This window comes from Lithobates pipiens, unplaced genomic scaffold (genome assembly GCF_037356315.1).
Source record: "Lithobates pipiens isolate NorthernLeopardFrog02 unplaced genomic scaffold, aLitPip1_a1.2 Scaffold_8, whole genome shotgun sequence".
NCBI classification, from domain to species: Eukaryota; Metazoa; Chordata; class Amphibia; order Anura; family Ranidae; genus Lithobates; species Lithobates pipiens.
The window spans coordinates 320,003,900-320,031,748 of record NW_027507903.1 but is presented as its reverse complement, the minus strand read 5'-3'; the positions used below and the strand labels follow the sequence as shown (position 1 = coordinate 320,031,748).

General features: G+C 44.1%; 1 protein-coding gene across 1 annotated transcript in view; it reads right to left on the bottom strand.

Moving 5' to 3' along the window:
* Positions 1–3,508: 3,508 nt before the first annotated feature.
* LOC143961386 (uncharacterized) overlaps positions 3,509–27,849 on the bottom strand; it is a 111,888-nt gene continuing 87,547 nt past the window's right edge. Inside the window, exons 7-8 of the mRNA XM_077470652.1 lie at positions 23,332–23,434; positions 3,509–3,940 (exon numbers count right to left, since the gene is read on the bottom strand). Coding sequence (XP_077326778.1) covers positions 3,939–3,940; positions 23,332–23,434 — 105 coding nt within the window. The 3' untranslated portion in view covers positions 3,509–3,938. The remainder of the gene's footprint in view (positions 3,941–23,331; positions 23,435–27,849) is intronic.

Genomic DNA, 27,849 nt, shown 5'->3' with positions numbered 1-27,849 from the left:
TACTTCTCTCAACTTCTGTGGTAAACGTATTGAGTAATCTCGATTACATATTGTCATGTTTTCTTATTCTTCAACCTGTTCCTCATAGTTATCGTCTAGACTCTCCAATTTTTGTAGAGCGCTTACACTCAATATCCAATCTCTTTAGGGTTCTCTGTTTCCTGACATTTTTTCAGAATTAGACTTTTTGCTACATTAAACAGGGTAGGGCTTATAGATGCTTTATATTGTCTTACAGGGCTATCTGTTCTGTGGAACAAACATGTCCACGGGTCTTCTGGAATTTCTTTATGGGTGATTATCTTTATTAATTGTAAAACCTCTATCCAAATTTTTTTTTATAATTGGACATTCTCACTATATATGGGCCATTGTTCCCAAGGCTCCACATCATGCTGAAATTCATGGATGATATGTAAAGTACTGTATATATTGTCAGTGTTATACATACATACCTGTAATAAAAGTTTATTCAAAAATAAACTTTTGACTAAAGGACTGCTTACAATGCCAGTGGTAATAAATACCTTTATTAAAATGTAAGTTCAAAAAAAAAATCCTTTGGGCTATAATGAGCCCAATCCCATTCATGATCACAGGGTGGCACTAAATGAAGAGCACTTTGGATGAATTTTTATAAAAGCTTTGATTTCTGCGGACACTTTAATGAACATTTAATAGCCTTTTAATAGCCCATAATCACGTTAGCGACACTTTTGAGTGGAGTGCCAAGTTTTAAATCACGAATGTTATAGCAATCTATTTGATGTAAATGTTTTTAGTTGAGAGATTTATTAGTATTTGTTTTATTTTGATTATATATTCACAAGAAGAAGTGGAGTGCTACACTTTTTATTGTATAAACCATTCCCATTCATGACATCCCTCTCTTGTCAGATTTCATACTTGATGATCCTGCAAGAAAAAGCAGTCATGGGCACATACTGTACCTTGCTCAGCTCTGAAGCTCCAAAACACCCAGCGAGTAAAATTCCATTCATTTCAATGGCCCATGTTCAAATAGGAGCATTCTGTCACCTGAAGCAAAATGCCTGAATCTCAAAAAAGTACATGAACTTCTTTTTTGACAGATTACAAGCGTTTTTGGCCCCATAGTCTTCAACAGAAAGGCCTGACTTGAGAAGAAAAATGCTCGTAAAATGCTTAAATAGCAGCTCTCCCCCCCTAATTTCCTCTCCCTCTCCTCCCCCTAGTGCTTTCTCTTTGCTAAACAAAAATGCCTAAAGCTGTAAAACGCTTGTAATACACTTCTAAAAAATATTTTTTTTAAAAGCTGCTAAAAAAAAAAAAAAAAAATTGAAATCCTGAAAAAAGCTGGTATATCGATATGCTCAGGTGTGAATGGAGCCTCAGGCTTCCTGTACATAGCGATGCAGCCCCTTCGTCTACTGCAGTGGTGTCCAAGCTGTGGCCGAGGGCCAGTAGCAGCACTTTGCTTGCCTTTATCTGGCCCTTGGGGAACTTTTCCTCTCACTAAAACCAAGAATGTGGCACGGTTTTTTCCACTAACACCAACAATTTGTTTTTATTCCCATTGATGCCAACAATGGTACACTATTCCTTCTGTAATATCGATACTCCTCCCATTGCACATATTCCTGAATAAGGCTTTAAGAGTAACAGGTGCTACAGCAACAACCGGCTGGAACTGGAGACATCACAGATCACATATTCGCCAGCCCGCCACAGTTCGTCAAATACGTCCAAATCTTTATTGAAGAATGATCACCTCACAGAAGACATGGTGCAATATTTCAGAGATGCGCAGGACCCCTTTGTCAGGCATGTGTGGATGTCATATCTGACAAAGGGGTCCTGCCTGATTCTAATATATACTGCTATCACAGGGAGGGGGAGAATAATCACGCATATATTACATGTTCCACCCTAAAAACAGTCAGAACATGTAACATATTCCCAAAAGTGAGGTTATGCTTTAAACATTACTGGTGTTTAATCAAGGATGTTAAAGTTTACTGAGCATTTTTACCTACCTCTATACTGTACCTGTGTAAAATGAATCACTTACCACTGTATTTAAGTTGTTGTAGTTAGTCGAATAAAATGCATTTTTTTTTAAATCAACATAACCTTATATTAAAGTAAAATGTGACTGGCTCATAGCCCATTTTGTACATCATCAGTTCCTACTGAAGTATATTTTTTACAATTTAGCATTGATACATTAGCTACTGCAATCTCATCTATTACACTGGACACAGACTGCAGTCTTATCTCAAATAGTTTTCTAGGAACTAAAGCGGAGGTCCACCCTAAAGTGGACCTTCCGCTCATCGGAACCCTCCTCCCCTCCGGTGCCACAATTGCCACCTTTCAGGGGGGAGGGGGGTGCAGGTACCTGTACAGTACAGGTATCTGCACCCACTTCCGGGATAGCTCTCTGCGGAAAGGGGCGTAGATTACGCCCCTTTCCGAAAGTCCCCCCGCTGCCTGCTGGGAAACACACAGATCCCAGAGGCAGCGGGTCCATCCTTATTGCGCAGCGCGACTAGCGCATGCGCAGTAGGGAACCGGGAAATGAAGCCGAAAGGCTCCACTTCCTGATTCCCATACCCAAGATGGCGGCAGCAGCACCCGAGAGACGATCGAGAGATCGGCTTCGGGTGCCGACATCGCGGGCACGCTGAACAGGCAAGTGTCACTATTTTAAAAGTCAGCAGCTGCAGTATTTGTAGCTGCTGGCTTTAAAAAAAAAAAAAAAAAAAAAAACACGGAGTCCCGGCGGACTCCCGCTTTAAGTTTACATGTGCATACCTTCCAGTATAACGCCCCTTTCACACGGATGGATAAAATTTAGCTTTTAGCTGCAGATAAATTCATCTATCTACCGCACCTAAGCTCATACAAAGCTTTCCTATGGCTTAATTCACACACTGCATGTAGTAACGGTTTTGTTACATGGGGTTTTGTGCGGTGGGAAAAAATTAATTTGATTGCGTCCAGGGCCGATTTAGTGCAGATATCTGTACATGTTCCACCGCAGCTAAACACAGCCGCATGTAAACACATGGAAACGCTGCTAATCTCAATGTACAACTGCAAGTGATCGCTGTGCCTGGAGTCTTGGAATTTCAAAATAAAAAAACCTGATTTTAACAGCAGCAGAACAGCCACCCGTGTGAAAGAGGCCTTATCCACTGCTTTGAATTTTTTATTTTTTTACATAAAAATAGGTCTACTGTGCTACTAGTGCAACAAGACCAAATCATCTGAGATTAGCTTAAAATGGCTTTCTACTGAAACTTATCACCTAAAGCAAACCATACTGGGAAATACAGAGGCTGACATTCCAGACCTGCTTCTGAAAAGGCCAGTTGCCTTGCCGTCTCTGGCTTTTCTACTTTCAGAGTCACCGACTCAGAATAAAGGTGTGTGTGAACAGATGCTAGGCTGCAAAAAATGTCTTTTAATATTTACATAATGAGAAAAATGAAACAAAAAAACAAACACACTTGTTGCCACTGAGTAATAGATGAGAGAAGCTTTCACGTTTATTATGATACCTTCAAAATTCAGTGAACATTGAAACAGAAAACAGCAGTAGAAGCTGCAATTTTACTTTTAATAAAGATACAGCTAGAAAGAAATATAGTTCTGCTATAAAGCACAAAAGAAATATAACTAATAATAATCTAATTAGTCCTTTTCATGGCATTCCTCAAAGGTGTTGCACAATTGACAGAGAAGACAATGGTACGCTATATGTTGACAATGGAGTGATTAAATTATATATAACATTTTATTTTTGACTAAAGAAAGCTCTAACTTCTAATCCAGAAAAAGCAAACGAAATGGAAAAAAAAAATGTAGTTGTAAAAAAAACCTCCTCCAGAACTAACCAAAACTACCAAAATAACACTTTCTTTTCCAGAATCTTCTTTTGTCAGCCAGCAGCACTCTAGGATAAAAAGAGAAATGCATTAGCATTTATTTGTAAAACTTAAAGTGGGCTTAGCATTAAAAAACAAACTTGACATGTATAGTATTAAAAAAAAAAAAAAAAAAACAACTTTGGTTGCAATACCCATCTACTTTCTGATGCTGTCCTCCACACTAATTTATTTCTGCCACCAGATACCTCTAGAGTCTAGACTATGCCAAGGGTTATTTAAAGCGGGAGTAAACCCGCTGACTTTTTTTTTTTTTTACACCTGTAAGGGAAAAGGCATAATGAGCTAGTACGCACCACATACTAGCTCATTATGAAATACTTACCTTAGAACGAGGCGCCGGCATCTCACTTGGTCCATGCCGATTGAGCTGACAGGTTTCCTCGGCGTGTCTTCCAGGTATCGTGGTTCCGGCGCTGTGATGTGGTCACTCCCGCACATGGGCGTGGGAGTTTTCTTACCGGCAGGGTCTGGCGTCTGCTGGACTTTCAGCCGAGAATCCCCATTGTGCATGCGCCACTGAAGTCAGCAGCGCATTGCGAGGAGAATATCCTAAACTTTAGAGGTTTAAGAGATATTCTTTTTACCTACAGGTAAGCCTTATTATAGGCTTACCTGTAGGTCAAAGTTACAGATTTACCTATACAACCACTTTAATCTGGCAGACAGGGACACACTGTTAATGCAGGACATTACTATGGCAACTTGAACTCACAGGAGTTGATTTAGTAACATTAGAGTGTGCAAAATCTTGTGCAGTTCTGTATAGAAACTAGATTCCATTTTTTTTTTTGTCTAAGCTTAAAGTGATTATAAACTTTCTTTTTCTTTTGTTTTAAAATAACAATTAAAACAAACTGCACAGTGCGGCCCCGAACCTCATCTTCTGGGGTCCCCTGGTGGCGCTCACAGCTTCTCCTCGCATCGGTTAACCCCCTGGGAGAATCGCTCTCCCTGAGGGTTACCTTGCGGGCGCGCTCCCAAGTCCAGCATTTGCACACATAGACACAGAATGCTGGACTCGACCCCGTCCCCCTGGTCATTGGATTTAATTGACAGCAGCGGGAGCCAATGAATTTAAATATGTGGTCACTGGCAAAATAGAATATTGCTAAATTATTACTAAAATTCCTTATAGTGTAATGTGACCCCACTACTATGAAATTTTTTTTATTTGTTTGCTGCGGTCAAATATATACTGTATTCCACTTAGAGGTGGAAAACAAATGTGAAACAAAGTGTTGACTGCGCTAAACCTTATATAATATCCTTAATGATACACCACTAAAGTTATCCAAACAAATCCCAAAAAGATTTTCCAAAACAAATCATATAAATATTATAGTGCAATAAACCTTCATTATATACAGTATACCAGTGCCTATATTACTTAGGTGAATTATTAAGTAGTGCACAAAAATTCTAACAATCCTCCAAATTTATAGAAAGATAGAACAATAAATAGCACAAAATACTTTTTAAATTAGATATAAGTGTCCAATGTTACTGCTGGTTTAAATATGCCAGCAGTTAGTGCAACTGCAAAACTCTCCACTGTGTGTGAAATTACTCCTATGCATATATCTCTTGCATCCGTGATTCCATGTGCTTTATCCACCAGTATAGTGACTACACCACCACCAAAGGTATTGGCCACTCACCAGATATTAGTATATAAATTGCCTTTGGTTCATTAACAGGGATAACCACTCCACTTAGGTCTATGCTGCTCCCAGTAGTTGAATATAGGGAATATTCGTCCTCAAAAAAAATGGACAAAAAATCATTGCGCAATATATATATCACTTATTATAAGAAAAAGTTAAAAAGAAGGCTGTTTCACTCACATTATAGTGTGCCTATATGTCGGCACCCAACTTTTCCAGCAGTTTAGATGGAGATATCAGTTTATTCCTATTATCACAGTGCTCCTATTGCGGCATGTCTTAAGCCTCGTGGTTTGGCAGGAAGTGACGTAGTGTTATTTCCCAGCAGCCTCTACGAGTTTCGCAAATACAATTACGTCATCAGGAAGCTTCCTGATGACGCAATTGTATTTGTGAAACGCATAGAAGCTGTTTTTTGTGGGATTTGTTTGGATAACTTTAGTGGTGTATCATTAAGGATATAATATAATATAAGGGTTAGCGCAGTCAACAATTTATTGTTTAAAGCGGGGTTCCACCCTAAAGTGGAACTTCCGGTCATCGGAACCCTCCCCCCCTCCGGTGTCACGGTTGGCACCTTTCAGGGGGGAGGGGGGTGTCTAAGAGTGGGAGTCTATGCCTCTTCCTGTCCCAGTGCACTGTCTGCTGGGACACACATGGGTCCCAGAGACAGCGCGGACCATTCCTATTGCGCTGCGCAACTCGCGCATGTGCGGTAGGGAACCGGGAAGTGAAGCCGGATCGATCGGCCTCGGCTGCCGGCATCGCTGGATCCTGGGACAGGTGAGTGTCCATTTATTAAAAGTCAGCAGTTGGAGTATTTGTAGCTGTTGGCTTTTAATATTTTTTTTTTTTTTACAGTGAAATCCCTCTTTAACCACTTGCTTACTGGGCACTTAAACACCCTTCCTGCCCAGACCAATTTTCAGCTTTTGGTGCTCTCACACTTTGAATGACAATTACTCAGTCATGCAACACTGTACCCAAATGAATTTTTTGTCCTTTTTGTCACACAAATAGAGCTTTCTTTTGGTGGTATTTGATCACCTCTGGGGTTTTTATTTTTTGCGCTATAAATGAAAAAAGACCGAAAATTTTGAAAAAAAACGCATATTTCTTTGTTTCTGTCACAGAATTATGCAAATTATTAATTTTTCTTCATAAATTTTGGCCACAATTTATACTGCTACATATCTTTGGTAACAATAACCCAAATTAGTGGATATTATTTGGTCTTTGTGAAAGTTAGAGAGTCTACAAGCTGTGGTGCGAATCGCACAAAATTGATCACATCTGATGTACTGGTGGCCTATCTCGCTTCTTGTGACCCGAACAAGTCAGGAAAGTACAAATACCCCCCAAATGACCCCTTTTTGGAAAGTAGACATTCCAAGGTATTTAGTAAGAGGCATAGTGAGCTTTTTGATGTTGTCATTTTTTTCCCACAATTCTTTGCAAAATTAAGATTTTTCATTTTTTTTTTCTCCACAAAATTGTCATTGTAATAGGTTATTTCTCTCACATGGCATGTGTATACCACAAATGACACCCCCCAAAAAATTCTGCTACTCCTCCTGAGTATTACAATACCACGTGTGTGGGACTTTTTCACAGCCTGGTCACATAGAGAGGCCCAACATGCAGGTAGCGCCATCATGTGTTCTAGGAACATAAATTACACATCTAACTTGTTGACTATTTATTACACTTTTGAAGCACCAGGACAATGACACGTGACACTGATGACAGATGGCACTGATACGTGGCAATGATGACACTTATACGTGGCACTGATGACAGATGGCACTAATATGTGGCACTGATGACACGTGGCACTAATATGTGGCACTGAAGACACGTGCCACCGATGACAGATGGCACTAATACATGGCACCGATGACGCGTGACACTGATGACAGATGGCACTGATAAGTGGCATTGACACGTGGCACTGATGACAAATGGCACTGATACGTGGCACTGATGACAGATGGCACTGATGACAGATGGCACTATGTGGCACTGATGACACGTGGCACTGATGACAGATGGCACTTATACGTGGCACTGATGACAGATGGCACTGGGGACAAATGGCACTGGGGGCAGGTAGCACTGGGGAGGATGGCACTGCTGGGGGAGGATGGCACTGCTGGGGGAGGATGGCACTGCTGGGGGAGGATGGCACTTTTTTTTTTTACTTTTTTTTTTATCAACTCAAGGCAGAACAGCTGCCGCTGCAGCCGTTCATCTCTCCCCTCTCACACTGTCTGTGTGAGGAGGGAGAGCGGCGCTGAGAGATAATCTCATATGTTTACATATGAGATCATCTCCCATTGGACACGCCGATCACGCTGAAAACGGCCGCTGTGATTGGCCGTTTACAGCGATCTGTGTTTGCCTGTCCCCGGGGGACACGGCGAACACAGAACTTCCGCGATGCGCGCCCGCGGCGGCGCGCATTGCGGAAGTAAACATTAGGACGTCCAGGGACGGCCTCCCGGACGAACGCGCCTGTTCTACGGCCGTCATTCGGCTATAGGGCGGGCGCGAGGTGGTTAAGCGGGCGTCAATGGCTGTGCTGCCATCAATCTATCTAATCAAGAGCCAAGAACCCTGGGCAGAGAAGGTGAGCGCACATCCACAGAGGGAACAAATGGGCTCAGGTGAGTAAAACGGGGGGGCTGAGGGGCTGGTCAGTGTCAGAAGTTTTTCATGCACACACACACAAACACACGCTCATATAGTTCAAATTGAAAGCGAGTCACACCCGGGCTAGGTATAAAGAGTGGTCATCCTAGGTGTCCCAAAGGCCTCCAATATAGAAAGAATGTTCCAGGGGTTGCAGCACTAAGGCTACTTTCACACTGGGGCAGGGGGGCACTAGCAGTAAGGCACTGCTAGTTTAGGCGGCGCTTTTCGGCCACTAGCGGGGCGCTTTTAAAACCCCGCTAGTGGCCGAATAAAGGGTTAAAAGTGCCCGCAAAGCGCCGCGCCGAAGCCCTTTGCAGGTGCTTCGGCAGCACTGCCCACGGATTTCAATGGCAGTGGAGGAGCAGTGTATATACCACTCCTGCACCGCCTCAAAGATGCTGCTTGCAGGACTTTTTCCTGTCCTGCAAGCGCACCGCCCCAGGGCAGGGGAGGAGAGATCACTGTACTAACATTGACTTGCTAGTACACCGGCTCCAACCTGAGCTGTACGTTTTTTTTTTTTCGATCAACCCGCTGGGTTCAAAAAAAAAAAAACGAATGATGTGTACTAGGCTTAAGACTAGATTTTTGCATATTTGCACTACAGAACGTGTTCCATAGGAAATTATGTTAAATGGACTGTAGTGCAAATCTGCAAAATGCAAAAAGCACTAAAAATGCATAGGTATGAATTCAGCCTAAGGGCTGATGAATTTCATGGAAAAAAATGCAACATGAATCGTCTGCCCTCACTCAAGATGGCCACAGCAAGAAATACTAGGAGGTGTTTTTCAAAGTGACGTTTCTTTAAAGCATGGGCACGTGGATGGATGGGGGAGTTTGCTTTGAATATTACAAATTAACCAAGTAGCATGTTTTGTTTGTGGTGCTTAGATGTTATTCTGCTTTAAAGATTTATTAAGAAATAAAGAAAAATAACAGGATTATTTCCATAGTATAATAACAGTTTTGGGCTATCTGCTCTTCTTAAAGAAGAAGTAAACCCTGATTGGTTTACTTCTTCTTTGTCTCCCTGCAAAGGTAAAGCATAATGGGCATCGCATAGTAGCCCATTATGTGTCACTTACCTGACAGGAGCCAGCGATGTTACTGCTGTCCCCTGTAGTACGGAGCGTCCATCTTCTTCCGGGTATCGCTGCTCCAGCCACGCACAGCGCCGGAGCAGCGATGACGTCACTCCCGCACATGCGTATGGGAGCCGCCACTGCATATAGCCGTTAGCAGAGGTGCCTGTCTTTTAGTAAATATCTCCTAAACTGTGTAGGTTTAGGAGATATTTATTGGACCTACAGGTAAGACTTAATCTAGGCTTACCTGTAGGTCAAAGTGGTTTGTAAGAGTTTACAACCACTTTAAGGCAGGAAATACATCTGGTTAAAAAGTAAGACATAAATCCAATTTAAAGCAAACTGGAACCAGAAGAATAAAGAAAAACCATCAGATACTAATAAGTAAATAAATAGTAAATATAAATCGACATATGTAAAGTGGCATAAAACAATCCTGAGGCAATCCTTCTCAGGAATATACAGTGGGGGGGTTTGCACACTTACAAAGAAATGAAGAGTCTACAATTTTTTTTATCATAGGTGTATATTAAATGATGGAGACAGAATATCAACCCAAAATCCAGAAAAAAAAAACATGATACAAATGTTACAAATTGAGTTGCAGTTCGGTGAGTAAAATAAGTATATGACCCCAAGCAAAACATGACTTAGTACTTGGTGGAGAGACCCTTGTTGGCAAGCACAGAGGTAAAACATTTCTTGTAGTTAGTGACCAGGTTTGCACACATCTCAGAAGGGATTTTGGTCCACTCTTCTTTACATTTATTCTCCAAATCCTTAAGGTCAGTTGGCTGTCGCTTGGCAGCTCAAAGCCCCCTCTATAAATTTTCTATAGGATTAAGGTCTGGAGACTGGCTGGGCCACTCCATGACCTTAATGTGCTTCTCCATTCCTTTGTTGCCTTGGTGGAATGTTTTTGGTCATTGTTATGCTGAAAACCTATTCATGACCCATTTTCAGTGTTCTGGCTGAGGGTAGAAGGTTCTCATCCAAGAATACAATGCATGGCCCGTCCATTGGCCCCTCAATGTGGCAAAGTCAGCATGTACCTTAAGCAGAGAAACAACCCCAAAGCATAATAATATTTACACCTCTGTGCTTGACTGGAGTGATGGTGTTCTTAGGGTCATAGTCAGCATTTTTCTTTCTCCAAACACTGAGTCCCCCTCCTCAAGAAGGCACATGTACAGTCATGCTAATGAACACGATAAATGATTCAGAGGAGGATTGGGAGAAAGTACTGTGGTTACATGAGACCACAATTTAGCACTTTGGCCTTAACTCGACTTGCCGTGTTTGGAGGAAGAAAAATACTGACTTTGACCCCAAGAACACCATCCCTACAGTCAAACACAGAGGTGAAAACATGATGTTCTGGGGCTATTTTTCTGCTAAAGGTACAGGCCAACTTTGCCGCATTGAGGCACCTTACATTATTAAACACAGACGATTGTATGAAAAATGTAAATGTAATTTCAGCAGCAGGAGGGGCGGGGCAGGCACTGTCACTAATTTACAGGCGGGGGGAGGAGGAGGACAGGAGAGCTGTGGATGATGGAGGCATGTAACTTGACCATGGTGTCAGGGCTAAGCAGCCATGAAAAACCGTGGTCAGTTTACAGGGGGGGGGGGGGGTGTGGGCATGAACCAGGCAGGATCAACCAGGTATTTCAGGTGATAGAGGGGGCCAAATTAAACAGCACAAGCACTGTGTTGCATAACTTGCTTTAAAGTAACAGGATCTTTTATTTTTGTTTTTCAGGGTAACAAATGATTTAATCCTATTGAAAATGTATTAGGGGGGCTGAAAATTTGAGAGACAGCCAAAAAAAACTTAAATATTTAGAGAAGATCTGTAAAAAATCCCTCCTGAGATGTGTGGTCACTAACTACAAGGACCACCTTACCTCTTGCTTGCCAACAAGGGATTCTCCACCAAGTACTAAGTCATGTTTTGCTTGGGGATCAAATACTTATTTTACTCAGTGAACTGCAACTTAGGGTAAATGGCATAGTGGCATGAGGGAGTCAAGTACCAAAAATATAGTATTTTAGAAGCGTTCTACTTATAAATGGTGAAAATAGAGCTTGAGACCACATCACCCGCCGCAACTCCTCCCTAATCGCCTGTTCCCACTTAAGCATATAGCTACATTTCCCAATACTGGAAATTAAGACTTTTTGCGACAGGCCCACTAGGACTAGTGGTCAAAAAGACAGTTTAGAGAACTGCAATGTGGGAAAAAAAGGAGAGCGCATAGTGGCGTATCTGGAGGTAACCAAAAATCCCCCCCCCCCCCCCACCCAAATAGCTTTGAATGAAGTAGATTTGCTTTCGGGTTATAGGATCGACTAGGTGGCCAAAATTAAAAAAAGTTAGCCGAGATCCAAGGGGAGGTAATTTGGGAAGACTATCTGGCATATTGGGGTTGAACAAGAAAGATGTCAGTAAAGAAGTATCAGACATGAGAGAACGTTTCTGTTTTAATGGTTTCCGAAGATATGTCGTGGTATGCAAGAGAGACGAAAAGGGAACGTCAGTGTCCACGCTCCACAGCACATTATTTGGATGGACTGAGGCTAACCATAATTTATTAATTTCAGTCCAATGGTTGTATGCAGGTAGGGTAGCCCAGGGGCAATTGCTTTCAGTTGGGATGCATTAAAATACAGATATAAGAGATTAGGGAAAGCCAAACCCCCATCATTCCTGGAGGCAAAAAAAAAAACAGTTAGCTACTTTATGCTGCTTGTAACCCCAAAGTTTAGAAGACCAGTCTGTAGGTGCCTCAGATGTACAGTAGGTACAGGGACAGGTGCCGTAGCAAAACATTACAAGAGTTTGGGCAGTACAGTAATTTTTCCCAAAAGCAATGCGGCCCAACCAGGAAATCCGATGGCGTTTACAACAAGCTAGCAGGGTTCTTATTAAGGCGAACAACAGTTTAAAGTTAGCACCACAAAGGGATTCATATTGGGAAGTTATTTGAACGGCAAGGTATTTAATGGCAGCAGGCTTTCAAGTGTATGAAAAACAGCCTGACAGTAGCTGAACCATGGAGGGAGGGATATAAATTAGTAAATCCCTTGATTTAGAAATATTCACTTTATAGTCTGACAAAGCACCAAATTCATCAAGAAGTTGGTGCGGGTTAGGAAAGTTTACCCGGGGCTGCTTTAGGGTAAGCAGGATGTCATCAGCGAACAGTTACATTTTAAATTCCCATCCCCTAACCTGAACTCCATGTATAGCCGGATCATGGCATATTTGGACTGCCAGGGGCTCAATGTACAGAGAAAAAAGCAAGGGGGGAAGAGGGCAGCCTTGTTTCATCCCATTGGAGATGGTAAAAGAGGGGGGAGTCGGCAAATGGGGTTCTAACCACTTGCTGACTGCACTATAGCCGAATGAGAGCTACAGCATGGCCAGCCAGTTCTGGAAGGGTGTCATATGAGCTCCTCCCATTTTTGCACCTGCCGTGCGCCCGCTGTGGCACACGGGCGGTGCACTCTGTGATTGCAGTATCCTCCAGGCACTGCTGATCACAGATTGAGGTAAAGATCCAATCGGTGGCTCTTTACCATCCTCATCAGCTGTGTCCAATCACAGCTGATCATGATGTAAACAGAAGACAGTTATCGGCATGCTTTTCCTTACACTGACAGCACGAGAAGAGGTGAGCCGATAACTGGCTTGTGTAAAAGGGACATGTACACTAATAATCAGGGCATGGGTATCAGTACAGTCCCAAAGGTGCTGTCAATCAGTATCCACCAGTGCTGCCATTCAGTGCCTATCATTGCCTCCTCATCAGTATCACCCATCAGTGCCTATTAATTCCCATCAGTGCAGTCTATTATTGCCCATTAGTGCAGCCTCATCAGTGCACATCAGTGAAGGAGAAAAATTACCTGTTTGAAATTTTTTATAAAAAAACTATGAAAATATTTCGTTTTTTTCTCATAATGTTCAGTCTTTTTTCATTTTTTTTGCTAAATAAAACAGTGGTGAATAAAAAAAAAAAAAAAAAAAAAACGATTTGTGTGAAACAAATGCAAAAAAAAAAAAAGTCTCATCTACAGTGTTGCATGACTGAGCAATTGCCATTCAAAGTGTGAACGCACTGAAAGCTGAAAATTGGCCTGGACAGAAAGGGAGTAAAAGTACCCAGTAGGAAGGTGTTTAACTTTGGCAGGTGGCGCCGTGTATAAGTGTCTAATCGCTCTGTGTATAGCGCTCCTAAACCTCAAGTGTTCAAGAGTAGTAAATAAAAAGGGCCAGCTTAGCCTATCAAAGGCTTTCTCAGCATCTAAGCTAAGCAGAATTCCCTTTTTTTTCCTATTAATAACATTTAAAAAGGTTAAAATTACCCTTCTGGTGTTGTCCCCTGCTTGTTTCCAGGGGACAAAACCCACCTGACCTTTATGTATCCATGATGAAAGATGCGTGATCCTTATCTTATTAGAGCGAGAAAAGAAGATTGTATGTCCCTTGGGATCACTTCTTTATTTAAAAAAAAAAAAAACCCCCACACACACACATTAAAAAAGTCTGGTCATATGTGGCAGAAAAATAGGTTAAAAAGGCCTTATAATATTCATATAGGAGGCCGACAGAGCCAGGAGCCTTATGGGTGGAAAAAGAATTAAGGGTTTCCTCTACCTCTGTGATTGAGGCGTTAAGTGACTAGGGTAGTTATTCAGTTTAGGGATACCACTACGTGAAAGATAGTCATGTAGACGCACGCAAAAGCCTTCCGTAGGTGGAAAGTGTGATAGTTGGATTATTATAAAGATGGGAATAGAAGTTATGAAAAATCTGAGCAATGTGTTCAGGGTGATAGTGAAAAACGATTCACTCATCCCACACCTTCTGAGGGGCCCCAATCGGGTTTGCTTTTGCCATTTACGGGCTAACAGAGAGGTCCTTATTGTCCTTATCGTAGAAGGCCTGTCACAGTTGCACACAAGTTATTTCTATCTTGCCCAAGGCAAGGTTCTTTGAAATGTATAATTGAACCATTTCACATAAGTAAGTAATACAGTCAGGTATTCAAAGGCACGGAGTCTAGTTTCAACTTGCTGTTACTAAAGTTTGGTGTTCTTTTTCTAGGCCCTTGAGAGGGCAATACACTGCCCCTTCACCACTATCTTATGGACCTCCCAGAGGGTGTCAGAGGACATCTCTGGTTTACAATTCTCTACAAAATAAAGTCTAAGAGCAGATTCCAATTCCTTCCTTGTGGGTTCATGCTTAAGCAGGGATTCATTAAGCTGATGGCAACGTATGAGATATGTGTAATCTGAACTAAATAGACGGTTATAGACGTGGGCGAGGAAGGCTGATTGACTAACATTGGGTGCATATACTGTATATTACAAAACGTGACGTCTACATGTTGCCATTTGCCTCTAAGCCCTTGTACACACGGTCGGAGAATCCGTCGGAATGTGTCCTATCGGACCGTGTTGTCGGATAATCCGACTGTGTGTGGTATGCATCGGACCGATTCCGTCGGAATATCCGTCGGACCCAATTTTCCAACAAACTGGTCCGATCGGACATACTCCGATCATGTGTAGAGAATTCCGATCGGACAAAGTGCCACGCATGCTCAGATCAAATTCCTACACCAAAGCTATTGGCTACTAGCCTGAACGTAGTCCCGTCGTAATGAAATCACGTTCTGAATGATCGGATTTTCCGACAACTTGGTCCGACCATGTGTATGCAACAGTTTCGGACACAATCCGTCGGATTTGGTTGGCCGAATGTCCGACCGTGTGTACAGGGGCTAAGAATGAGATACTGGCCTTGAGTGTCAGCGTACGTGTAGGTATGCAAAAATAGGGAACTTCTTTTTATCAAAAATTGCTACTCCAGCCTTCTTCCATTAACTGGAGGCTAGATAGGTAGGAGAATAGTGTCTATCTGCAAACTCTAATGTGCCCCTCCTATCAAAGTGCGTCTCTTGTACAAAAATCGCATTTGCCCCTGAGGACCGGAATTACTTCAGTGCCAGATGCCTCTTAAAATTTGAATTAAGACCATTGACATTTAGGGAATGTGTGTCATGGCAATAACTGGGGGGCTGAAAATAAAAGAATGGAGAATCCAAATTTTTATCCAACCCTGGTTGCCAGGTGACGAGCCAAAAACAACAGGAGGGACCCTCTTCAAGTCACAGCATCCCAAAAGTTCCTGGAGTGGAAAGGCAAGAGAACATAGATAGCAGATTAAGACAAAGAAAGAGACAAGAAGATTAAGAATTAGCAATGTACGCACCGCGACCTGGGGGAAAATGAAAACTGAATGTACAACATTGGCATACATATTAATCAGAACGTTCCGTAAACTTACCCCCCCCCCCCCCCACACACACACACAAACCATACCCCCAGGTGTGGGGGGGGTAGAACATGAATTTATTAGGAAGTCAAGAACACAAATAACCAAAGAGGGGTAGTGTCAAAAGCAGAGCTAATGGAACGCTCACGATAAGCCAATCTGTGCCAATAAAGCATAGAGGTAGACTCCATATTAAAATATAGCAGTCTACTTGTTGAGATTGCACCCGGGGGGCCGCGAGTTTCTGGGTTTGCAAATCTTTCTCAACATCCTCCACTCTGGTGGCTGGATGGTGAAAATTTCAAGTTAGACTTACTGGTAACTTGTTTTCCAATAGACTTTCAGGACAGCCACCCAAGAGATTGTGGCTCCACCTCCCAAAAGGAAACACCTCCTCCATCAGAGCTTTTAAAAAGGAAAGCCTCCACGCAGCCTCCTCAGTTGTTTGTAGAGACTCTCCGACCCTGGCTGCAACACATAAGTGACAGTTAAATCATAGTATTACAGCCATAACATAAAACAGGGCGGGTTACTGCTGTCCTGAAAGTCTATTGGAAAACAAGTTTCTGGTAAGTCTAACTTGAAATTTTCCAAAACGACTTTCAGGACAGCCACCCGAGAGGATTACCGAGACTTACTCCATTCAGGACGGGAAAACAGCCTGTAAGACTTTCCTTCCAAAAGCCTGATCCCCAGCCATGAGATCTAATCTATAATGGCAGGCAAAGGTCATCAGACTTGACCAGGTAGCTGCCTTACATATCTGTTCGGGGGTGGCGCCAGCTTTCTCTGCCCAACTCACCGTTGTAGCCCTTGTGGAATGAGCCTACTCACTGGACTCCTCTGGCCAGTACAGGAATAGGCTTCCGCAATACCCATCCTTAACCATCTTGCTATGGGTCCTCTGGAAGCTTGCTTTCCCTTTTTATTGCCTGAAAATAAAATAAATAGTGCATCCACAAGTCCTTAGTGGCTTCCAAATAACTTAGGACTGCTCTCTTAAGATCCAAGGTATGGAATTCTTGTTTTCATTCTTACCCGATGGATTACAGCAGAATGTAGGAAGAATAATTTCCTGAGATCGGTTCTGAACTGGCGCCACTTTGGGCAAAAAATTAGGATCCGTTTTTAGGACTATCCTATCTGGAAAAACAGAAAAAAAGGCTCCGATTGACAAGGCCTGCAACTCACTGACTCTGCGAGCTGATGTAAAGGCCACTAAAAAAAAAAAAAAAAAAAAAAAAATATATGTTTAACAATCAATTTCAGGGAGGCCAAATTAATAGGTTCAAAGGGATCCCTGGTTAGGGCAAGTCCCATACTGGCCAATTCTTAGTCACGACTGATCTAGACCAAGAAAGTGCTTTGAAAAATCTGGTCACTAAAGAGTCTGAAGCAATACGTTTCTCCAAGAAAACCAGGGTGCTGATTGCTAGGTTATTGTCCACCCCTTCTTGCAGAAACTCCAATACTGATGCAATTTGTCTTGGCAATCTTGCAGAAGTTTTGCACCAGGAATTGAACGCTTACCAATATTTGAAGTATATTGCCCTTGTGACCTTTTTCCTACTGGACATCAGGGTAGCCACCAACTTGTCTGAGAGAGCTGCTCCTCAGAAACCAAGCCATGAGTCTTAGCTTTGCTCGATCTTGATGAACCAGAGGGCCCTGCAAGAGGAGATCCTGTCTTAGCCCCTGTACACACGGTCAGAGATTTCGACAACCAAATCCGTCGGATTTTCTCCATCGGATTTTGTCCGTCGGATCTTGTCCGAAACTGTTGCATACCCCCGGCGGACTAAGTTGTCGAAAAATCCGATCTTTCAGAACATGACGTAATTTTGTTACGATGGGACTACATTCAGGCTAGTAGCCAATAGCTTTGATGTAGGAATTTGATCTGAGCATGCGTGGCACTTGGTCCGATCAAAATTCGCTACACATGATCGGAGTATGTCCGACCGGCCCAGTTGGTCGGGAAATATTTCCAACATGTTGGAAAATTGGGTCCGACGGATATTCCGACGGAATCAGTCCGATGCATACCACACACAGTCGGATTATCCGACGACACGGTCCGATAGGACACATTCCGACTGATTCTCTGACCCTGTGTACAAGGGCTTAGAGGAAGATGCCAGTAAGGTTTTAGTTGCATCTGTAGCAGGGCCAAGAACCAGAGTCTTTTGGGCCAAAATGGAGTGATCAGAATTATCTTTGCATCTTCTCTCCTGATCTTGCTTCTTACTCGAGGTATCGACTGAAACGGGGGAAAGACGTAACATAGGTGAAAATTCCATCTGTGTGCCAAGGTATCTACTCCTAGTGACTGCTCGTACCTGTTTAAGAAGGAGAGGGACCTGGGCATTTCCCTGGGTGGCAAAGAGATCTACATTTGGTTGTCCCCATTTTTCTATAATCAACCTGAAGACCTCTGGATTCAACTGCCATTCTGCCTCTAAGACCTGGTTCCTGCTGAGGAAATCTGCTATTTCGTTTAGAGATCCTTTTAGGTGGATCGCTGACAATGATAGAGTATGCTGCTCTGCCCAAGCCAGAATACCCCTTTCCAGATCCTGTAGTGCCCTGCTTCTGGTTCCCCCTTGTCGGTTTATGTATGCCACTGCAGTGGTGTTGTCCGAAAGGACCTGGACGTGTTGTCCCTGGACAAAATCTGAAAAGGCCAACATCGCTCTTTCCACTAACTTCAGCTTCCTCCAGTTTGAGGACCTCCCTGCCTCCTCTGCGGACCATGAGTCCTGAATCCACTGACTGGCCATGTGAGCCCCCCAACCCCAGGAGCTGGCATTGGTCGTCAACCAAACCTGGACTGGGAAGGACCTTCAACGGCCTCTCTGAAAGAACCTCCTGGTTCCTCCACCACTATAGATTCTCTTTACTGTGAAGGGGATCCTTACCAGAGAATCCAACAAACTCTGTTGGTGGTCCCAAACCTTCAATAAAAAGGTTTGCAGCGGCCTGAAATGGTGCTTCGCCCATTGGACCGCTGGAATGGAAGAAGTCAAGGTTCCCAACACTGACATAATCTTCCTGATGGACAGGGACTGATTGGACTGTAGGTGAGCCACTAATTGCATCAACTTCTCCTGTTTCTCCTCCGGCAGAAAGATATTTTGATCCACAGAGCTGATACGAAACCCCAGGAAGATCACTTTCTGATCAGGGACCAAATTTGATTTCTGTAGATTTACAATCCAACCTAACTCTTTCAGGTGGGCGCAGGCTCTGTCCAGATCTTTTTGCAGGCCATCCCTGGTCTGGGCTCTAGTACCTCGGCCATAATCTTGGTGAACCCCCTCGGGGACGAGGACAGTCCCGAACGGGAGGGCTCTGAACTGGAGTTGAACTACCTTGCTTCCCTCCCTTAGTGCCAATCTCAGATATCTCTGTGACCTGATGGAAATCAGAACATGGAGATAGGCATCCTGTAAATCTATAGATGCCATATAGCATTCGTGATTCAGGAGGTTCCTTACAGAAAAGATGGAATCCATCCGAAACCTCTTGTACTGCACGACCTGTTCAGCACTTTGAGGTTTAAAATGAGACGGAACTTTCCTGAAGGCTTCCGGACCAGGAATACATGTGAATATAAACCCTGACCCAGTTCCTCTGTCGGGACCAGCACAATGACTTTGATACATCAGATCCTGAATGAGGGACTTCATGGCGAAAGCCTTGACCGGATCCCTTGGGATGTTTGTGAACAACAGCGGTTTGCGGAGGGGCCTCAGTGAATTCTATCAGGTAACCCTGGGAAATCATTCTCAAAATGAACAAATTTAGTAATGGCCCCCCACAGAGAGGAACTCCTGGAGCCCACCTTGAGGGGTGAGGCCATTGTGGCTTGGTGGCGGACGCAGGAGGATTGAGGAGCACTCCACCCCTACCCCTGGGTTTTTTGTGCATCCCAGGGCTTCCTCTTGTTCTGCGACCCATCTTCCGGTTGCCCCTTTGGGGCCCAAAAAAAACGTCTACGCATCTGCACTAGCTTTTTCTTGACCGGGAATGACTTCTTTTTGTCCGCCATCCGGTCAAAAATAGATTCTAATGTTGAGCCGAATAACAGATCCCTTGCAAAAGTCTTTATTTTGCTGCCACATCTCCTGGCCAAGTTTTCAGCCACAAGGCCCTTCTTACAGAATTAGTCAGGGCGGCTGACCTGGCTGTCATGCGGACCGCATCTGCAATATACGCAATTGCTGCCGATAGCTTAGAAAAGGAGTCTAAAATCTCCTGCTTTGGGGACCTTGTTCCAAATAAAATCCGGACGGTCTTCAAAAGGGAACCTTCTCTTGTGCGCCCTAGAAAAAAATGGCTTCTTCTCGGGCTCTAACCATTCCTTCTTGATCATATCAGAAACCAGGGAATGGACCGGGAAGGTGCGACTCCTGGAATCCCCTAGCCCTGCATACATGCGATCATGTAGGGAGAGCTCTTTCTTTTCTTCAATTCATAAGGTCACATAGATCACCTTGAGGAGACCTCCCACTTCTTCTAAGGATAATTTATACTTAGAGGCTGCCCCTGAACCATCCTCTTCTTCCTCTGAATCAGATTCATCTAAGGCCAAAGAGACAGAATCCTGAGAGGGGACATCACCCCTCCCATCAATTGAGAACACCCCTGGGGCTCCAACGATGACTGCGGGGTTCTAGGCTCTCATGATGTTCCAGGACCTTCCGCCAAGTTACATCTGAACGCCTGAAAAAGTAGCCTTGAGCTCATCCTTAATGGTTGCTAATAAATCACCAGAAATGGATGGGGATTCTTCCCTAACCAGGCTTGAGATACAAGACACAGAGTGTCTTGATCCAGGATTCACTTAGTTTTTCCTTGCAGACAGGGCATCTCCTCTTAAAGCGGAGGTCCACCCTAAAATGGACCTCCGCTCATCGGAATCCCCCCCCCCCCTCCGGCGCCACAATCGGCACCTTTCAGGGGGGAGGGGGTTGCAGTTACCTGGATAATCCAGGTAACTGCACCCACTTCCGGGCTAGCTCTCTGCGGAACGGGGCGTACGTTACGCCCCGTTCCGCAAGCTCCCGCCCCCTTCAGCAAGTGCCCCGCTGCCTGCTGGGAAGCACACAGCTCCCAGAGGCAGCGGGGACCGTCCGGATTGCGCCGCGCGGCTCGCGCATGCGCAGTAGGGAACCAGGAAATGAAGCCGAAAGGCTCCATTTCCTGATTCCCATACCCAAGATGGCGGCGGGACCCGGCAGCCGAGCGAGCGATCGGCTTCGGGTGCCGACATCGCGGGCGCGCTGGACAGGTAAGTGTCACTATTTAAAAGTCAGCAGCTGCAGTATTTGTAGCTGCTGGCTTTTAAAAAAAAAAAAAAAAACGCGGAGTCCCGGTGGACTCCCGCTTTAACTGGTTGGGCAGCACTCTGCCTAAACAAACAGAAAAGAGACAAGAAAAAACAAACCACACCATTTAAACTCCAGATACTAATACAGATGACACCCAGGTGCAACAAGGGAAAACCACATGATTCCCAGTGCCCAAGCAAGCCAACGCCCCCTACACCCCACACAATAACCAAGCCTACAAGGCAAACTGACCCCTGGGAGGGGGGGGGTGATCACTCCCCCCCCCCACAGGAGCAAAAAGGATCTAGACCATTGAGAGACACTGCTCCTACCTTCACCTTGCTGGTGCATTGGCTTGCCCCCTTGTCTGCATCGCTATCCATCGCTGGCTCAGCAGACGAGTGGTATCAGTCACCGCCGGTCCTGGGATTCAAAATCGCTGCTGTGCCGACCCGGAAATAAGTTGGCCCTCCTCTCTACCTCCTCTTCCCCGGAGGATGTGGCCGAAGGCTCTCCTGGCCACCAGAACGATGGCGGCCGCCTACTCCCGCGATGCAAACCATGCGGCCGCCAGCTCTTCAAGAAAAAATAGGGGAGAGGACAACCGGCATACTGACTCTCCCAGAGCACTGAAGAGAGCCCATGGCACCGTCCCCAATGGGAAGCAGATGGGAGGACCAGCCCCAAAGAAAAAAACAGGTGAGAGCCTACCCACTCTAAGGACCAGCCTAAGAGATCATTGTTCCCACCGGAGGTGTTCCTCCCAGTTGGAGGAAACACAAAAAATTGAGGCTGCGTGGAGGGTTTCCTTTTAAAAGCACTGATGGAGGAGGTGTTTCCTTTTGGGAGGTGGAGCAATAATCTCTCGGGTGGCTGTCCTGAAAGTCGTTTTGGAAAATTATTTTGAAGGGACTTGATCTCACACCGACAAGCTTCTTTAACATCCATAATCAGTTGCTTAAAGTCCTCTTTAGTGGGCAGCAAGTAACTGTTCCCGCCATAAAGAAAGTTCCTCTGCAGAGAGAACAGGGGAAGTCTGTGCGGGGTGCCAAGCAGACCCAGTAGTAGGATGGAGAAAGAGTCCTACCGTTCACACAACTCCTGTGGTTGAGCTAACTGCAGCAGGGTCAAAGGTCTAGCAGGAGCCTCCTCTGAGGGACTGCCAGGCCACAGAGAGGGAGAGGTGGGACTTGATATGGCGAGAGATACTTGCTTCCCAAGAACGCTGGGCTCTTGGGCGAGCTTGAGGCGCTGGCCAGCCTAGGCAGTAGAGATCCCATCCGTGGCAGCGGTAAGAAAGGTGGCACGGAGGAGTAGCCGGGTCCCAAAACAATAGTGGGGTGCTCAGGGGAGAGCTGTGATCTGTCGGAGTCCCTGCAGAGGCCCTTGATAATGATAGAGGGCTCACCTGGAGAGAGTCTCGGCCTTGTCATCCCTTGGGTCTGCCTAATATGGTTGACCAGGCTCCACGCAAGCTGGTGAGTGCGGCTCCAGAGGCTGGAAGCTGGGTGAGAGGAGCAGAGGGTGTTCCAGGGTTTCTTGACTGAGGGCTGGTGGGTCTGGACACTTGATGCCGCTGCAGGTACTCCATGTCTGAGTCGGGAACCCTATTAAGCGGAGGCTGCTGCAGGGATCGTGATGGCGCCATCTTTGCCACCTCCTAGAGCAGCAGGCCCAAGAGTGGCTCAAGGAAGGCGTAGATCGGCTGTACCAAGGGGGGAGGCTGTGAAGCCGAACCCCCTGCTTCTGGGACCGTGTGGAGTGCGGCTTACCCATTAATGGCAAAGATGTCCCCCAGTTGGAGCGGAATTCACACCGGGTCTGGAGGAGCGATAAGCTCACACAGCCAGTCTGCTCAGCATCCAGCCACCCCCCAAGTGACACTGTTCTATGCAGTGAGGGTCTCTGCCCTTTACATAAATGTGGGATCATAATGACATACTAAAAAGGTGGAAAGCATATGGCCTTTGAGCTGAGCAGCAAAAGGAGCTATAGAAAAGTTATAGAAAATTTCACATCCTGCTGACATGTCTGCACTGCAACCTGAGACCTTCTAGAAAATATACAAAGACACAGCTTTGCAAGTGTGCATATATGCACTATTTTTAACCTGCAATTTTAGATTACATAAAAATAAAAGGTTTTAAACCAAAGCACTGACCAGCCTTTACTGTAGGCATTTCATGGATTCACTGTCAATTTAGGCTCATTAACTTAATGTTCTAAAAACAAACAATGTAACAGTTGAGGTACCTTAACACTTACATTCACTATTTTTCTTGCAGTGCTGTTGAAACTTCAATCTAAGCCGTTCATTTTCCAGCACATTCTGTTTAATAAGGTCCATTACAATGTCTTGGTTCTTTTGCTGGATACAAAGATAGTAAATTGAGTGCACTGCTATCATCAACCACACTGAAGAGCAAACAGGTGAAAAACAGAAGTGTCTTTGGAAACAGTGGTTTATTCTTGCCATCTGTACAATGATGGCAGAATAATTCAATTAGGCTGTTTAGTCAAATTATATATATAAATTATACATAAGTAGAACCTATAGAAAATATTTCCCTTGCAATTGCGTTTGATTATTCTCATGCTGCAACCTCTGAAGCCAAAATGGATGAACCCTGCAGTGTAGTGTGTATTAGAAAGTTGCAAAGGAGACTGCTCAGTCATCTTTAAAGTGATTATAAGCCCTCAAATGTTTTTCTCTTAACATTATAAACATGTCATACTTGCTTGCCCTGTGCAATGGCACTGAAATATGATAATGTTGCTACTAATGCATACTATATACCTCAAAAACTAGTTTTGACACTTTACATCACCATGTTTATGAAAAAAAAAAAAAAAAAAAAAAGAAGAGGGTTTTTATTGCTGTCTGTGTCACTGTTGGTGATATGCACACCCTTTATGTGTTCTGATGGTCACTTTTCACCAGGATATATAGGGAAAAATCCAACATTTTGGAAAGTCACCAAACCAGAAATGAAGAGGAAATCTTCCAATGAGGTTATTTTTTAAGTGGCAACTCTCTAAGCAGGCATTTCTCTCACATTGAAAATATTTCCTCTCACTTCGTGTTGTACCTACTGATCGGGTATTCTGTGACAATGGGTCACAGATGCCAAAAAAAAAAAAAAAAAAAAGAAGACTGGGCATTTAACCATTGCTTTTTTCTATTGCAAACTAAATAAGTCTTGAAAATGTTACTTGTAAGTTAGAATTATCGTATTTAATCGGCGTATAATACACACTGGCATATAACAAGCACTCCAATTTAAGAGGGAAGTTTCAGGGGAAAAAAAAACTAAAAAACAAAACAAAAACAAAAAAAAAACTACTTTCAAGTTAAATAATGGTCAATGAGAATCAGTTCAGCCTGATTAGTGCCCATCTGCAGCTTGTTCTGTGCCCATCTGCCCCATCAATGCAGCTCACCATCTCTCATAAGAAACCACGAGCAGTCATCTGTTTACTCAGATCTCAGTCGGCAGTCACATACACAGTCCCGCCTCTGCCATTGGCAATGGACCAGCTCCTGTGATAGACAGAACACTGGTCCAATGCTGGTGGTGGAGGCGACTAGTTTGAGCTGAGTGATAGCCAAGCAAAGAGGAGATGACAGCTCAGTGATTTCTGGCAGGACTCGTCCCCCTCCTTCCTCTCTGAGGTACGTTGTCGGCGTATAACACGCACCCACGATTTCCTCCCATTTCCAGGGCAAAAAAGTGCATATTATACGCCATTAAATACGGTACCTTTTCACACTGCACAAGCTTGTGTTTAAAACAGAACTAAATCCTCCCCTTCCCTTACAGGCAAGGATGCACATTGTTAGCCTATGTTTGATTTTCAGTTGCTATGGAGCTGCCCATGTGATCAGTTATGACATCAACCATTTGATGGCTTGACAGTTTGATTGAGAGCACAAGCATTTGTGACAGTTATTCACTGCATGCCTTGACGGTAACGGTTTTGAGAAACAGGTAATAAATTGGGTTAAGGTCCACTTAACTTCATCTGCGTATTTTAAATGGTTATAACCCTTGCATGTTTACGCATTGTGGGAATGCAGAACGAGTTGGTACAAATGCTGACATAACTAATAGACAATAGTATAAAACCTGGCAAGTCTTTTAATTTTCCTATAGTACACTGTATGTAGGTTACAGTTTTCAATTTTTGTCTTAAAATAATAATAATTCTGATTGGCCACATTGGAAGTTATTTACGAAAGGAAAATCCACTTTGCACTACAAGTGCAAACTGCACTTGAAACTGCAGTTGCTGTAGATCCGGGGGGACATGCAAGGAAAAAAAAAAACAAAAAAAAACAGCATTTTAGCTTGCACATGATTGGACGATAAAATCAGCAGAGCTTCCCCTCATTTCAGATCGACCTCTCAGATTTACAGCGACTGCACTTCCAAGTGCACTTTGCACTTGTAGTGCAAAGTGGATTTGCCTTTCATAAATAACCACCATTATCTTTTGTAAAACAAAATCAGCATCCTTGCATTTGCATACTTTCTCTTACAGGAGCTGGATACTGGCAAACAAAAAAAGCTTAAGGTCAGCCCAGGATAACCCATCCTACTACCAGCATGACTGTTGGTGTCCTTGGAGGAAGAGTATTTTTTTTGGCTTTGCTGTTAAACACTAGGCAATTTTTTTTTTTGCTAGCATTTTTTCTTAATTTTTCTTGAGTCAGAAGTCTTCTCTACAGTTGATCGGAATGATTGCAGCTATTCCTTCCCTAATCTAGCTTTTGCAGTGCAAAAGTCTCTAGAGCTCATTGGGCCCGAAGTTGCAGGCCGAGCCTGGAAGTGACCTATGGGCACTGAGTTCTGCACAAAGAGCTTGTAACAAGTTAGCTGCCGAGGGCATTTCAGGTCTAGAGTCAGAGTATGGCTTCAGTGTTTGCCATGTCCCTGATGGCTCACTATGTAATTAGGCCGATTAGATTGATCACCCAGAGCTCATGTTCATGTTCTTGCCTTATACCCTGAGCTTAAATTTGCTTACTATACTATGGGACCACATCATGTCTTTATCTAGACAGAGAGGACAGTCCTGCTGTGGTGGGTAACCCTATTCCACTGCACTAATGAATCTGGGAATGTTTGTTCCATGTTCTTTGAAAAGTGGCAGAACTCTGTTATTATATTATTATATGATGTATCTGGTCCTAAGAGTCCTTCTTAGTCGTGGAGGTTGGGCCCAAGTTCCCTGGTTTGCCAGCTGGGGTCTACTACAGGCAAGACTTTGTGGACCAATTCACTAGTTTTTGACTGGCTCTGGCCTTAGAGTTTTAAGCACGCCTGCGAGCCTTCCACTGGAGAGTCTATACCTGCAAGGAAGGGAGGGTAACCCCTGGAAGTCGCACATCTATGGTGTCCTGCTGCATTGAATGGATGGAGTGGCAACCTCAGCCTGGACTCTGACCAGGCCACGGTTCCAACGTGTTTGACTGCGCTCTCCCAGCGCTTAGTCATGGGGTCAATTGGCTCCCTTCATTGTTAAGGCATACGTTGCTGGTTATGAGTCTTTTATTCTTCTGGCATCAAGATTTGGTTTGTGAAGCAGGGTTGCCATCTGGTCTTCTGTTCTCATGTTTTGTTCAACCAGGTAAAGGTTGCAGCCTCATCTGATGCCAGCTTCGGGCTTAAGGTCTATTTGGTGGTTCTTTGAGCTTCAGTCAGTCCCAAAATGTTTAGTTGTTTCTTGGGCATTTTTGAGTCCACTGAGGGACACAGGACTCGCCACACTTTTTTGATCATGTACTCAGTACTGATTGCTACATAACTGAGGCATGCTGGTAGTGGGAGGCTTCATACTGGGTTGACCTGCTGATTTTTCGTTTGCCCATGTCCAATCCTACTGTTTGCAGCAGTATACCCAAAAGTAAAAGACCGTGTCCCTCAATGTATTTGAAAAAATAGGATTTTTTGTACTCACCATAAAATCCTTTTTCTCTGTAGTTTCCCGACTGGCACAGCTCCTCTCTTAGATCATTGGGTTGTTACGCCACCTTCAGGAGAGGACTAGGCATAACATGTTAAAATGTAATAATAAAACTAGAACTTTCTAGTTCCGCCCAAGGGGCGGTCCCTTAGGTAACAACCCCACAGCCTGCATTGCAACTTCAGTATGTCAACAAGCAGTATAACGCAAAGAAAAAATAGGAGGGGCGGGTGCCGTTTCAGGCGGGAACTACAGAGAAAAGGATTTTACGGTGAGTACAAAAAATCCTATTTTCTCTTACGTTCACCGACTGACACAGCTCCTCTCAGACCATTGGGACATCCCCAAGCACTGCCAAAACGAGGGGTGGGAAAACAGCATAAAACTTTACCCACAATGGCATGTGGGAACTAGTATAAACTTTACACACAAAAACGAAAGTATGTGGGAATAACAAAAACTTTTTACCCACAAAAAAACAGGGTGCTCCTCAACTGAGAGGCACTACCTCCAAACCGCACCAGAACTGCGGTAACAGTGCATTACTTAAAGTTACTGCATTTTTACCAAAAAAACAGGAAAAATGTAAGTGCAATTGCAATTATACAGTCACCTGCAAAACTTTGCGGCCAAAACAGGCATCAGCCGATGCACTGACATCTACCTTGTAGAATTTTGTAAAAGTGTGGACAACCAAGTTGCCGCTTTACACACTTGAGCGACAGACGTTTGATGTTGGAAGGCCCAAGACGTTCCGATTGCCCTTGTGGAGTGGGCCGTGACCGGAAAGGGGGGCACCTGCCCCTTCAAGGCGTA